We start from the raw sequence: 13,508 nt of genomic DNA, 5'->3' as shown, positions 1-13,508 counted from the left end.
TATGTTTCTTAGAGATATTTACTGCTTAAGACCTACACAAACGATATCTGAATAGAAATAGTGTAAGTTTATTTTTTCAAAACAACCGGGTTCGATTCCCCAGCTGGGTACACTTTTTTTTTAATTGTATGAATGCAGTTTTTCTTTTTATCAAAATCGGTGACATGGTTCCTAAGAACAAATCTTCGTATGTCTTATAGTTTCAGACTTTCCCATACTGACCGATTTGAATGGGCCACCCTGTATATTAAGGATAATTTAGACGAGATTCCTCTCTACTACAAAGTTGTGCGACACACGTATACCAACACGAACTGCTGACACAGTTTTATTTTTAACCGACTTCAAAAAAGGAGGAGGTTCTCAATTCGACTGAATTTTTTTTTTTTTTTTTTTTTTTTTGTATGTATGTTACTCGATATCTCCGAGAATCGTGGACCGATTTTCAAAAATTTTTTTTTTGATCGAACGGGTATAACCCCGAGATGGTCCCATTGGCACCAAGTCGGGGTCTGATGATGGGATCTTGGAGAAATCGAGGGAACTCTTCAAATGTTATAGGCACATGTAATGTTTTTAGTGTATTTTTCAAAGGTACACCATTATTTACGCCTGATGGTAATAATTTTATGTGGCTGAGCTGATGATGGAAGGTCAACTCCTCAATGGTTAGGAGTTAAAGGATAATTCTTTCACTACTGTACATATATTCGGACTGATACATATAATATCACTAGGAACCACTAAAAATCAACAAATAAATTAACTTTTTAACAAAAAATAAAACCGCCTTCAAAAAAAGCCTGTTACAAAACACGGAGAAACTAAAAAGCCAAAAATAATAAACCTTCGAATTCAGATTTCTTATCGGATTGCAATAATCTAAACATCCAAATTATAAACAAATCAATTATTTTTGGAGTCGGGGCCAGCCTGCGTATGGTTGGGTGGGGCAAACAGGAAATAGCAAGGCGACGAACAGGTCTGGTACCGACTACAAAAATAATTGATTTGTTTATAATTTGGATGTTTAGATTATTGCAATCCGATAAGAAATCTGAATTCGAAGGTTTATTATTTTTGGCTTTTTAGTTTCTCCGTGTTTTGTAACAGGCTTTTTTTTTAAAACCATTGTCTCTATTCTTACACGATAATTGTTGCTCTTAATAAGGCAGTAGTTTTATCTTTATTAGGAGAAATAAAATGCCAATAAAATTACTCTAAATGAGCCGTTGTAACGGAACGCTGAGCTCCAATTTTGAGTCGGCAATGTATTTATCTCGCATCTCGCTGCATAAATTAATCTGATTAAAATTTAAAGTATTACGAAATACAATTCACAGTTTAACGAGGAGGTTGTCACGAAAATAATCGAAGGATAAGTACTAAAACGCAGTTTTAGTTGAAATTCATATTTTTATAGTTGTTTATAAATGTTAATGAGATTTTTGAATAAAGGTCATCGAACTTGACCCGTTATAGCGTGCATAAATTATGTGCCAATAGAGATATATCGCGTTTAGGATAATGCAAAACTGATTCATGAATGCAAATAAATATCAATTTATGGTTGATTATTTACTGATTTTAGCGATTTTATTAGTAGTTTTGTATACGTTATAGCCTTATTTTCCGTTCAGAAACAGGTTGAAAGAAGAAAACAAACATTGGTTTGAAAAATACTAACAAAACTTAAATCATATACTTAAGTAGGTATTTTTTTGTAGAATATAAATTATCGACTGAATTTTATGTTTAAACGGGCAAGATAGGTATTCATATACTTACATAGTAACTAAGAGGACATTTTAAGAAATACATGAAGTGTCCTCAATCTTCGTCATCATTAATTTAATGATATAATAAACAAATTACATTTTAATTCGTGGACCACACAAAGCTTCCCTTCAATTGGCGCGAGATCTCAGAAGCTCTTAAATTACTCCATGAGATACATAACAAGAACCTTCACAGGATCCGTTTAATTAGGCACAGGAAAGCTAAGTACACTCGACCTCCGATCGCCGCTAACAAACGCTCCATGCTGCCCATTGTTAACATGCCGTCTGTAATTGATTGCGTAGATGTTATCTCAAAAATATCCGTGTCAAGGCCGCCAAACAATACATAACTATGTAGCCTCTCGTTCTACACTACTTAGTGTCAATGTTCGGGCATAAAACATGTTATGTAAGGCCGTCCGTACACCCGCCGGCCTAGCCAAGTAACTGTCGTTGATTCTACGTGGCGATCGAAAAGTAGTCTGGCTCCGTCGCGCCACTACTGAGCGATAGGGTGAGCCAGTACGAAGCGTAAGCGATTGTGATGTTGGCTAAGAACCCCGTTATCCGATCACTGGTGCGGAGAAGCGTGACAATGAGCGTCATATTTAGCTTTTTAATTAAAATACATCACTGCATAATTGCATATTTTTAAATACGATTTTATGCTGATTATGTCGAAAGCGTTGTTTAAGGTTGACCAGTTTTCAACCGCTGTATTGCATAGTTATCTAAAATAAGTTGATCTTAAATAATTTATGCTTGCCAAATCAGATGGCCATTTTTTTTTACAAATTTCTTTGAATGTATTAGATGAAATAATATTTCTATAAGTTGTACTTAGTACCTATAAGATTAAGTATTATCTCTTTTAATTTTAATTCTCAAGTTAGGTTAAGGGCAAGCCCCAAGCTGTTTGTGGCAACTTGGCAAGGGCCGTAGAGAGGGGAGTCGCCGGATTATACGCGACATGTCCATGACCACTGCCCTCTGCATCTGACCCTTGAATCCCTTGATCCAACAGCCTAGCAAAACTCTCTCAATATTATGTTGGTCAAGACTAGAAGACCGTTCGCTGATATTATTATTACACAACGGAAATTATTCAATTTCAGATCTTGGAGAACATCACTGAAAACATCGAAGAAATCGAGGAGGAATTCCTAGTGTTCCGAGACTTGTCCAGCCATCCGAACATTCCTGAATTCTTCGGGCTATTCTTGAAGCGCGGAGCCTGTTCTGATGATGACCAGATATGGTTCGTCATGGAGGTATGGAAATTTACTGTACTGCTCTGGGGTATTAGCAAGCAGCACGAATTACTGCATAATGGGGGGCGTAGCAAAGATGACAATCGTTTATGGATAACACCTATTGAAACTCAAAATTAATTGATAAAATTGTCATGTGACTTTTCGTGGATTCAAATTGTGATGGGCTGTATTATTGTAGTTATCTTACATACATACATACATACAATCACGCCTGTATCCCATAAAGGGGTAGGCTGAAACTATTAAATAAGGGGTTGAAAGAAAACGAAACTGTGACATTGCAGTGACAGGTTGCCAGCCTCTCGCCTACGCCACAATTTAACCCATAGTTATCTTAGTTATGAGAATACTTGTAGTTGAAGCAAGAAAGAAAGATTGCCTACGTATACTGTTACTTAATATTTTTTGAGGAATCCGTTCTACCACTAATAAATACTACACATTCATATTTTTCTATTCCAGCTCTGTACTGGAGGTTCAGTGACAGATCTATGCGCTGGTATCCGCGAGCACGGAAACAACCTCACAGAACCCCAACTGGCCTACGTCCTGCGAGGCACAGTCCGGGCTCTTACCCACCTCCATGCCCACCGCTGCATGCACCGGGACGTCAAGGGCCATAACATCCTACTCACTGAGAACGGCGAAGTGAAACTCGTCGATTTCGGAGTTTCCTCACATTTAGCTGCGACTGCTGCGCGGAGAAACACTTCAGTGGGCACGCCTTACTGGATGGCGCCAGAGGTGAGAAGTTATCGCCCACATCTTACTGTCTTACCGTAGAAATCTGACACTTTGAATGACTTGCGAGGTCAAATCATGTAAGTCAACCAACCGAAAACCATTTAGCAATCCAATTTTGGCAAACGTTAAATAATGGGTCGGTTTATGTTCTCACTTGTTTTTGGCATGACCTGTGGCAGTACCTACTCGCTGTCTATGGCGTGGTAGGTAAGATGTTGATTATGTATTCCAGGTCATAGCGTGTGAACAGCAGTTGGACCAGTCCTACGATTGCCGATGCGACGTTTGGTCAGTCGGCATCACCGCTATCGAACTTGCAGAAGGCGAACCTCCCTTATCAGGACTTCATCCAATGAGGGCATTGTTCCAAATACCACGAAATCCACCACCTACTTTAGCACACCCTGAGCTGTTCTCATCACAGTTAGCAGATTTCATCGCTGAATGTCTGGTCAAAGATATGAACCAAAGACCATTCGCGAGGGAACTTCTAGAACATCCTTTGTTATTAGCTGTCAGTAGTTTTGAAGAAAAGGTATGTGAAACATGAATACGATGAAATACGTGAAATTTAATCAACAATAGGTTAAGTTACCTATCTATATTACTGTATTTTGCAGATACGCAAGGAGCTTCAAACAGAAATAAAACGCCAACGAGCAGAAGGCCGAAGCTGCCGCGCCCCCGACGTAACAACAAAAAGAGGAAAACTAAAATCACATAGAAAAGCAAAACCAGAAAAAATGTATACTGATGATCTAGCAACATTAGAAGTACTGACAGAAGATGCCATCGTAGAGCAACTGCAGAAGAGATATAACCAAAATCAAATATACACTTACATAGGAGATATACTTGTGGCGGTCAATCCTTTCACTGACATAGGTATTTACACTACCAAGGTAATTGATAATTTATATTGTTTCTTAAGTGCATTATATATGATTGATTACATCAATAGGTTAGCCACTTAACCGTGACCTTTTGGCTGATTGTTTCAAGTGGTCATATATTTACAATTATTCTATTGTTAGCCATTTTTTGGTCGTGTAATATACCTATGTATATTACAGATGTGGTGCGAAAAGATTTTTCTTCGTATTCTTACGGAAACGTACGAACGTTTCATGCCATTTCAGTCAGTCTCAGTAGGAACAAGACGTACTGACACTGTTAAAACTAGCATGACAAATACGAAAGATATATATAACTCCGTATAGACAGATAAAGTCTAAGGTGGCCTAGGTGGCATTACACCTTCGGGGTACGCTCAGCTAGATGGCGCTAAGATTAATATTTGACATTTTAACACATATCAAGCTAAGAATATGGGCCAAATTGTCAAAACTGAGGTTCAAAAGTTTTAAGCCTGTGTCAAGAGATGGCAGTCTATGCACTGTGATTACACATTTTATTTACTTTGACAGTAACTCTCTATAATACTCGATCCTCTTTGCATTTCCGTACTTTCCGGAAAAATACGAAGAAAAAGCTTTTCACACTACATCTGTATTGTTTTCAGAGAACAATTTTAAACTATTAGTCAATCTTTTGGTATTGTTGTGTCATTTAAAATTTAAAGTAGCTTAAAATTGTAAAATTAGCGACATACTCGTAATTTTAACTATAGTTCTGAATTTTCAGAGTCAGCAAATATACCAAGGCCGTTGCCGCTCGGACAACCCTCCACACATTTACGCTGTAGCAGATGCAGCTCACCAAGCTCTGATGCATCAGAAACAGCACCAAGCCATAGTTATCTCAGGGGAAAGTGGGGCGGGTAAGACGGAGTCGGCTAACCTCTTGTTGAAGCAGCTGGTCTTTCTGTCAAAGGTACGTTTACTAGGTAATGTAAAATTTCCAAAATGAATATTGTTTGCTGAAGAACTATTGCCAAATTAAATACTTACATTAAGTATGTCCCTTAAAATCTTTTTTCTACTCCCGTACTACTGTTATTCGTGAGTCAAGGTCGTACGTAGAACTTTAAAACCCTACATAAAAGATGTCAGGGCAAGTCTATCTAGATAGTCTATACCCTGAAAACATTTTGTAGCAGTAGCACGATATAGCTGTAAAGTTCTATAAAACATTGCTACTAACTTAACAAACCACTCACTTCATCGTAGAAAATTAAAATATTGTATGAAATCGAATTCAAATGTATGAGAACTCGATTCGACGCGGCTCGATTCGTCTTAGTGGCCAGTATTCAGAGAACCGTACCATAGACAGTTTTATTTTCATGTTTGCACTCAAACTGCATATTCAAAATGGTAGGTGGTGTGGTCCACTAGATAGCTAAGATGACTGAAAGTAGGTATTTGTTGAATTTATAATTTTCTTTCAAAGTAAGTGCTGGGTCGTAGAAAAAGTATTGTATGCAACGGTGTTTAACTGAGTCAAAAAATGCTCTTGGCGTCTTTATTAACAATTTTCGGCTTCGCCTCAAATTGTTACCCACGCCACTCACCTCTTTTGACCTCTTTTAACCACCAGTTGCATAAAATACTATTGTACAGCTAGGTAAGTAGGTAACGGCGAGGCAAATGGACGTAGATTTTTATTTTTTTCGCAGTAATCTTTTAGATTGACTTGTCCATTGCTAAAATGGCATGCATTCGGCAAATATTTATACGGATCTTGATAGTGGCTTATAGATAATTATGGTCAAATTCATCTATTCATCATCATCATCATCAATATCATCATCCTCCTTGCGCTATCCCGGCATATTGCACGGCTCATGGGAGCCTGGGGTTTTGACAACTAATCCCAAGATTTGGCGTAGACACTAGTTTTACGAAAGCGACTGCCATCTGACCTTACAACCCAAGGGGGAAACAGGTCTTAGACCGTTTTCACATTATCCGATCCGATATCGGATGTCGGAAGGATTTCTATAGAAAAAATCCAAGATGGCGCCTGTAATTTATGGGATATCGGTCTTACATCCCATATCGGACCGGATAATGTGAAAACACACTTCTTGGGTTTGACGATGTTTTCGTTCACCGAAAAGCGACTGTCAAATTGCTTGCCATTCATCATATTCAAAGTAAATATAACATTCCGTAACGTTGAAACCAATGGACATTTTCAGAATTTGGGTCCCCCCAATTAGCAAAAGTTGATAACAAAAATTACCTCGCTGTCAGTTTTGTGACGACAATGAAGCATTGAGTTATTTTTTGTTAACAACTTTCGCTAACTGGGTGGTCCCAAATTCCGAAAAAGCCCTCTAATATTTACTTTATTATTATTCCAGACACAAACGGGTAACGTAGAAGATAAAATCCTGCAAGTAAACCCTATCATGGAGGCATTCGGAAACGCTCGAACAGGCATTAACGCCAACAGCTCCCGCTTCGGCAAATATTTGGATTTGTCTCTCATGAGAGTCGGCAGGATATCGGGGGCGCGGATTTCTGTTTACCTTTTGGAACAATCGAGGGTTGTACACCAGGCGTTGTGAGTGCTACTTACTTTTATTCTCAACTAGCTTTTGCCCGCGGCTTCGCTCGCGTTAGAAAGAGACAAAAAGTAGCCTATGTCACTCTCCATCCTTTCAACTATCTGCACTTAAAAAATCACGACAATTCGTCGCCCCGTTTTGCCGTGAAGGACGGACAAACAAACAGGCACACACACTTTCCCATTTATAATATTAGTATGGATTACATAAGACTCATGATGGCGCTCATTAACGGTTTACCTTTGAATCGCCGACAGACACTTGTTCGAATATTATTTCAAAGACAACGTTTCAAATAATTTCATTTCATCGACAGTTCATATCGTAGAACAATCGACACAAGTAAAATCAAACCGTAGACTTTTACTTCGTAGATAAGTTATTCTGAGTATACTTTATATCGTGGTATTTCATTTCGTGTTTTTTCATTTCATTTTGTTTTACATTAAATACAATTCATTACGCATAATATTATTTCAATTATGATTTCTTCTAAAATTTTACAATTTATAAAGTGTTTGTTTGGTCACAGTTCTAATCTAACCTAAACCTACTTTAAAAAAGATTCGTTGTTGTGTATGGTCGCAGTTCTAACCTAACCTAAACCTACTCTATAAGCCGTTTGTTTCTGTGTGATCACAGTTCTAACCTAACCTAAACCTACTCTGTAAGCTGTTCGTTTTTGTGTGTGGTCACAGTTCTAACCTAACCTAAACCTAATTTAAAAGCTATTCGTTGTCGTATAGGTCGCAGTTCTAACCTAACCTAAACCTACTCTGTCAACTGGTCGTTTTTGTGTGTGGTCACAGTTCTAACCTAACCTAAACCTACTTTAAACCCCGTTCATCGTTTTGTAGCATCGCAGTTCTAACCTAACCTAAACCTACTGGTACTCTAATATAGGATTTAAGCCAATGGTCATAGCTTAATTATGGACGTATGTGATGTGCCACGATAGAATCGACAATTTGAAGTTTCCTAGGATAAAATATCTATAAATGTGTAGTACGACAAATGAGAAAGTTTTGTAATAATACGTCGAATAAATGAATTGCGATGTTTTGTAGTTCTGCTATTTGAAGTACTTTGAAATGAATCAGCGATGAAGAAATATTAGTTGAATAGTATTTATAATAACTAAGAAAATTTCAAATAAATAGTAGTTGAAACAAAATTACTCGAAACAATTTTACTCGAACTAAACTTTCGATGATCTGTTGTCGATGAGATGATATTCGATGAAAAGTTTGTCGGCGAAACAAGGGTACACCCTCATTAACATCTGACAATTTTAACACGCATCTTAAAACTGAGGTTCAAAAGTTATATATAATGCAGTCGAGTATGCTGTGATAACAAAATTAGCTGGGACAATAAGCCTCTATTACTCCATTCCCTTTGGTATTAATTACGTATTTAAGTTAATAGATACGTTTGAGTATCTTGATTTCCTCCGAGATAATTGATTAAGACATTATTTGCAGAGGCGAAAGCAATTTCCACGTATTCTACTATCTGTATGATGGCTTGGAGAGTGAAGGGCGATGGAGGAAGTTTTACCTTGATGAACAACTTAAATCTAGACATCGATACTTACAACCACTTTCTGTTGCTCATCGGGAACATAATGTTCATCGCTGGCGGCAGTTAAATCAAGCGTTTAAGGTACGAAAACAAGATACATTTTGCAATTACATATTAGACTGTCAAATGTTATTATTCGCTCAATAGAATTGATTAAAAATGTTACTGTTTCATTCAAGGTGGTCGGATTTCAAGAGGAGGAGGTACAAATAATTTACAAAATGCTGTCGGCAATATTGCACCTCGGTGATATAGAATTTGGGGAGACCGCGGGTGAAGATAACACTGATAACAGAGCTACCATTATAGACACAGCACCTTTGCATAGAGGTAAGGTTATGTATCAAGGATTATGTTGATAACGTTATAAAAACGTAGCCAGCAGAAACGTGTTTATTTTGTTCTTGTTTTGTCTGGGTAGTAAACTTTTATAATCTTTGGTATATATAGTATACTAGCTTTTGCCCGTGGCTTCGCTCAACATACAAACTCCCCCCCCCCCCCCCATTTTCGGGAAGTGGGGAGTTAGAAAGAGATTAAAAATAGCCTATGTCACTCTTCATCCCTTCAACTATCTCCACTTAAAAAATCACGTTAATTCGTCGCTCCGTTTTGCCGTGAAAGACGGACAAACAAACAGACACACACACTTTCCCATTTATAATATTAGTATGGATGTATCGCCATATTTTATGACCAAAGCACGAACCTACCTACTACTGTGTACTTTGTAGACATCTAGTTTAAATGGAGCCACATCACATGTGTTCATTCATAGGGACGTAAGTCACCCGAGATATACAATTTACATACATACATACATACAATCACGCCTGTATCCCATAAAGGGGTAGGCAGAACACATGAAACTACTAAAGCTTCAGTGCCACTCTTGGCAAATAAGGGGTTGAAAGAAAACGAAACTGTGACATTGCAGTGACAGGTTGCCAGCCTCTCGCCTACGCCACAATTTAACCCATATCCCATAGTCGCCTTCTACGACACCCACGGGAAGAAAACAACAATACAATTTGTCAGTGAATTTTGCTACTCTACGTGTAGGAAAGGAATTCTTTGCCAGTTAAAAATGATTCAAACTTAATTATTATTCCAGCATCGTGTCTGCTAGGCGTAGAAACATCAGACCTTCGCGAATGCCTGACTAGCAGCAGTGTGGTGGCCCGAGGGGAGACCATAGCCCGACACTGCTCGCCCACTGAAGCGGCTGTGGCAAGGGACGCAACCGCCCGCGGCCTGTACGCGCGAGCCTTCGACAGAATTGTAGAGAGGATCAACGCTCTGCTGTGTCAGAATAGACCGTATGGGTATTTACACTTTTCTACTAACCGTCCATAGTCTTACTAACAAACCCATCCTTCTTGCCATCACAGACATTTGACCTACCCAATAGAATTTTGCCGTTGCTCGGGGCGCCACCGCCCAGACAGTAAGCGCGAGCCTTCGACAGGATCGTCGAGAGGATCGACGCTCTACTGTGTCAGAATAAACCGTATGGGTTTTTATACATTTCTACTAACTGTGTGTACAATCCTACTAACGTACCCACCCTTCCAGACATCTGAGACAACTGACCTACCTATAAAGTTTTGGCCTGATACGGTTCCATAACTTAGTGTACCTAACCTACAGGTTTGAGTTCTGTTGTCCTATCGATATTCATAAATCCTATGCTTTGGTCCTGAACTTTTGTATCTGACTAAATATTTAATATTCTGTACTAATATTATGTTTCAGCACTGAACAACTATCCATCGGAATATTAGATATCTTCGGATTTGAAAACTTTAATAGAAACTCCTTTGAACAACTCTGTATCAACATTGCCAATGAACAAATACAGTACTATTTCAATCAGCATATATTTACCTGGGAGCAGCAAGAGTATATGGCAGAAGGAGTGCCCGTTGATCTTGTCGAGTTCTCCGACAACAGGCCTGTCTTGGACATGTTATTGTCAAGACCTATGGGTCTATTAGCTCTGCTTGATGAAGAGAGCCGATTCCCAAGATCTACTGATAGAAGTCTTATTGGTAAGGAATCCCACTTTTTGCCTTTATCACAAGGTTTTTCAGAAAGAAAGAATACCTACCTGTACCTTATAAATCTTATATGTCTTTTTCTTCCAGAAAAATTCCACAATAATCTAAAAAGCAAATACTACGTCCGACCGAAATCCGATGCTATATGCTTTGCCATTCACCACTTCGCCGGCCGCGTAGTCTACCAAGCCGACGGTTTTCTAGAGAAAAACCGAAATTTCTTGCCTCCAGAAGTGGTTCAATTGATGCGACAGAGCCAATACGATATCATTAGGTTCCTTTTCCAGTGTCCGATTACAAAGACTGGCAATTTATATTCACCTCTCCAAGGAGATATGGACACAAATAGAAGTTTAGACAGTTCATGTGATACTCGGGTAAGTAATACAAGCCAGTTCGTTGATTGCCGTAAAAGTTATTAATTAATGTGTGCATGTGTGCAGCCTCTTGTGCTTCTTTGAATCATGAATTGAATCATGAGAGGACTGGGAAGTTGTTTTGTTATAATCACTCATATGTTTAGCAGGACCGCTACAACAGTCGTGGGCTCGCCTCACAATCTCGCGCTCAGCAAACAGTGTCCACTTATTTCCGATATTCTTTAATGGAACTGCTCCAGAAAATGGTCAGTGGCTCACCACAGTTCGTGAGATGTCTGAAACCAAACGATTCGCGATCACCAAAACATTTTGATTCTGCGAAAATATTGAAGCAGCTTAGATACACGGGTGTTCTAGAAACTATTAGGATAAGACAAAATGGATTTTCCCATCGATTAACATTTGAAGAATTTTTGAAGAGGTAAGACAATAACGTCAATAACTTATACATATTTAACCTTGGAATATTTGAAGTAATAAAGTAGTAGAACGTAACACCTAGTTTGATGTAACTTAGTTGACTGAAATCTAATTCTGCTAAGCTCAATGCTCATTATACCTGGGGCCCATTTCTCGAAGTTACAAGTTACAATTTACAAGTGGTTGTCAATGTCTAATATGTCAAGTTGGAAAGAGACTTCCGCTTGTAACTTGTAACTTTGAGTTTTGAGAAATGGGCCACTGGTAGTAGGTAATACCTACCGTGAAATATTGTGTAGGTATCCATTTTGAATTTAAATAACCAAATTGTAAATAAATATTCCAGGTACAGTTTCTTAGCATTCAACTATAACGAAGAAGTAAAACCGAACCGAGACACGTGCCGTCTTTTGCTTTTGCGGCTAAAGATGGACGGCTGGGCGCTAGGGAAATCTAAAGTCTTCTTGAAGTATTATCACGTTGAAGTACTCGCCCGAATCTACGAAGAACAGGTACCTACATTTTATACATAATATTAAGATACCTACTAATAAGTACCTAATACCTGCTAAACGCATGGCTGTGATCGCATCGTGTTATTTTCACACGATTTTCACTCATGAGCTTGTCCGTTATCAACCCGAGTTACAATTTTATTGTACTATTATGGTGCGCCCGAATTGGCTATTACAAAATATTATTTAAAATAATGTGACAATATGGCATTGTTAACAGTGTTTTACTATGCTGTCGATGTCCCACACAACACAATATTACTATCTGTATTTCGCCTATTCAAATACCAAACTGTCGACCAAAATAGATTTTATGTAACATTGCTCATTTAATTCGTATAGGCGCGCCGATTATGTCCAATATTTAGGCAGTGTACAATCAGTAAAACTGCACATATTAGCAACACACATAAACAGTAAACACGTATGTATAATAGTTCTACTTAATGACTTTAATGCAGGACAACGTCAATAACAGATACCTATATTAAAATAAGTAATGAAAATAAATGGTTATCGTATCTATCCAATTTATCTAAGTGCCGGAAATCTAGTTGACAATAATTGCCATCAGTCATTATACAACAGTATACCAAAAAGAAAACATTTTAGCATTTATTAGTCCACAAGATTTAGAACGCGTTAGAAAGAGACAAAAAGTAGCCTATGTCACTCTACATCCCTTCAACTATCTCCACTTAAAAAATCCCGTCAATTCGTTGCTCAGTTTTGCCGTGAAAGACGGACAAACAAACAGTCACACACACTTTCGCATTTATAATATTAGTATGGATTATTATTTATTCCTTAAATTTTAGATTCGGAAAGTAGTATTAGTACAAGCATGTGGTCGAGGATGGCTCGCCCGAAGGTACTTCCTGCGGCTGAAGGCCCAGATGGCGATATCTGTTCTCACGCTGCAGAAACACGTGAGGGGCTGGCTCACCAGGAAACGACTCCAGGAGCGACAGAGACAGCTCGCCAGGGAGTTCCAGAGGCAACAGATGGAACAGGACAGTCGGAAACATAAACCTGGTGGTAAGAAACATTTAGATTTACAGCACGTGTAAAAGAGCCTGTATTTTAGAGTCAAACGCACAAATCACCCGAATGGATATTCTTCTTTGCCACTGAATTGTCAATTTGCTTCTTTTTTTCTTTTTTGTTAACACCTTTGCCGAAAATTCAAAGCATGTACACATGAATGTTTTAAATCTAGTGATGATTAATTACCAATTTACCACCCATGGTGAAGAATTTAGTGGTATATAAAGG

The 13,508-nt window shown here is 38.3% G+C and overlaps 1 protein-coding gene across 6 annotated transcripts in view; it reads left to right on the top strand.

Annotated features, from left to right (window-relative positions):
• LOC125225173 (myosin-IIIb-like) overlaps nt 1-13,508 on the top strand; it is an 86,074-nt gene that overhangs the window by 60,224 nt on the left and 12,342 nt on the right. For 3 of the 6 annotated variants that reach the window (XR_007176961.1, XM_048128750.1, XM_048128754.1), the window contains exons 3-16: nt 2,897-3,052; nt 3,518-3,799; nt 4,032-4,334; nt 4,420-4,701; nt 5,444-5,632; nt 7,068-7,270; nt 8,759-8,939; nt 9,038-9,188; nt 9,973-10,183; nt 10,614-10,909; nt 11,006-11,295; nt 11,442-11,719; nt 12,065-12,230; nt 13,052-13,271. Coding sequence is in view for 5 of the 6 variants with exons in the window: in XM_048128750.1 (XP_047984707.1) it covers nt 2,897-3,052; nt 3,518-3,799; nt 4,032-4,334; nt 4,420-4,701; nt 5,444-5,632; nt 7,068-7,270; nt 8,759-8,939; nt 9,038-9,188; nt 9,973-10,183; nt 10,614-10,909; nt 11,006-11,295; nt 11,442-11,719; nt 12,065-12,230; nt 13,052-13,271 (3,208 nt within the window). In the remaining variant the exon portion in view is untranslated. The remainder of the gene's footprint in view (nt 1-2,896; nt 3,053-3,517; nt 3,800-4,031; nt 4,335-4,419; nt 4,702-5,443; nt 5,633-7,067; nt 7,271-8,758; nt 8,940-9,037; nt 9,189-9,972; nt 10,184-10,613; nt 10,910-11,005; nt 11,296-11,441; nt 11,720-12,064; nt 12,231-13,051; nt 13,272-13,508) is intronic. The other 3 variants (XM_048128752.1, XM_048128753.1, XM_048128751.1) reach the window with 3 other exon arrangements.

Source organism: Leguminivora glycinivorella, chromosome 4 (assembly GCF_023078275.1).
Source record: "Leguminivora glycinivorella isolate SPB_JAAS2020 chromosome 4, LegGlyc_1.1, whole genome shotgun sequence".
In the NCBI taxonomy this organism is placed as follows: Eukaryota; Metazoa; Arthropoda; class Insecta; order Lepidoptera; family Tortricidae; genus Leguminivora; species Leguminivora glycinivorella.
This window is presented reverse-complemented; position numbering and strand designations above follow the sequence as displayed.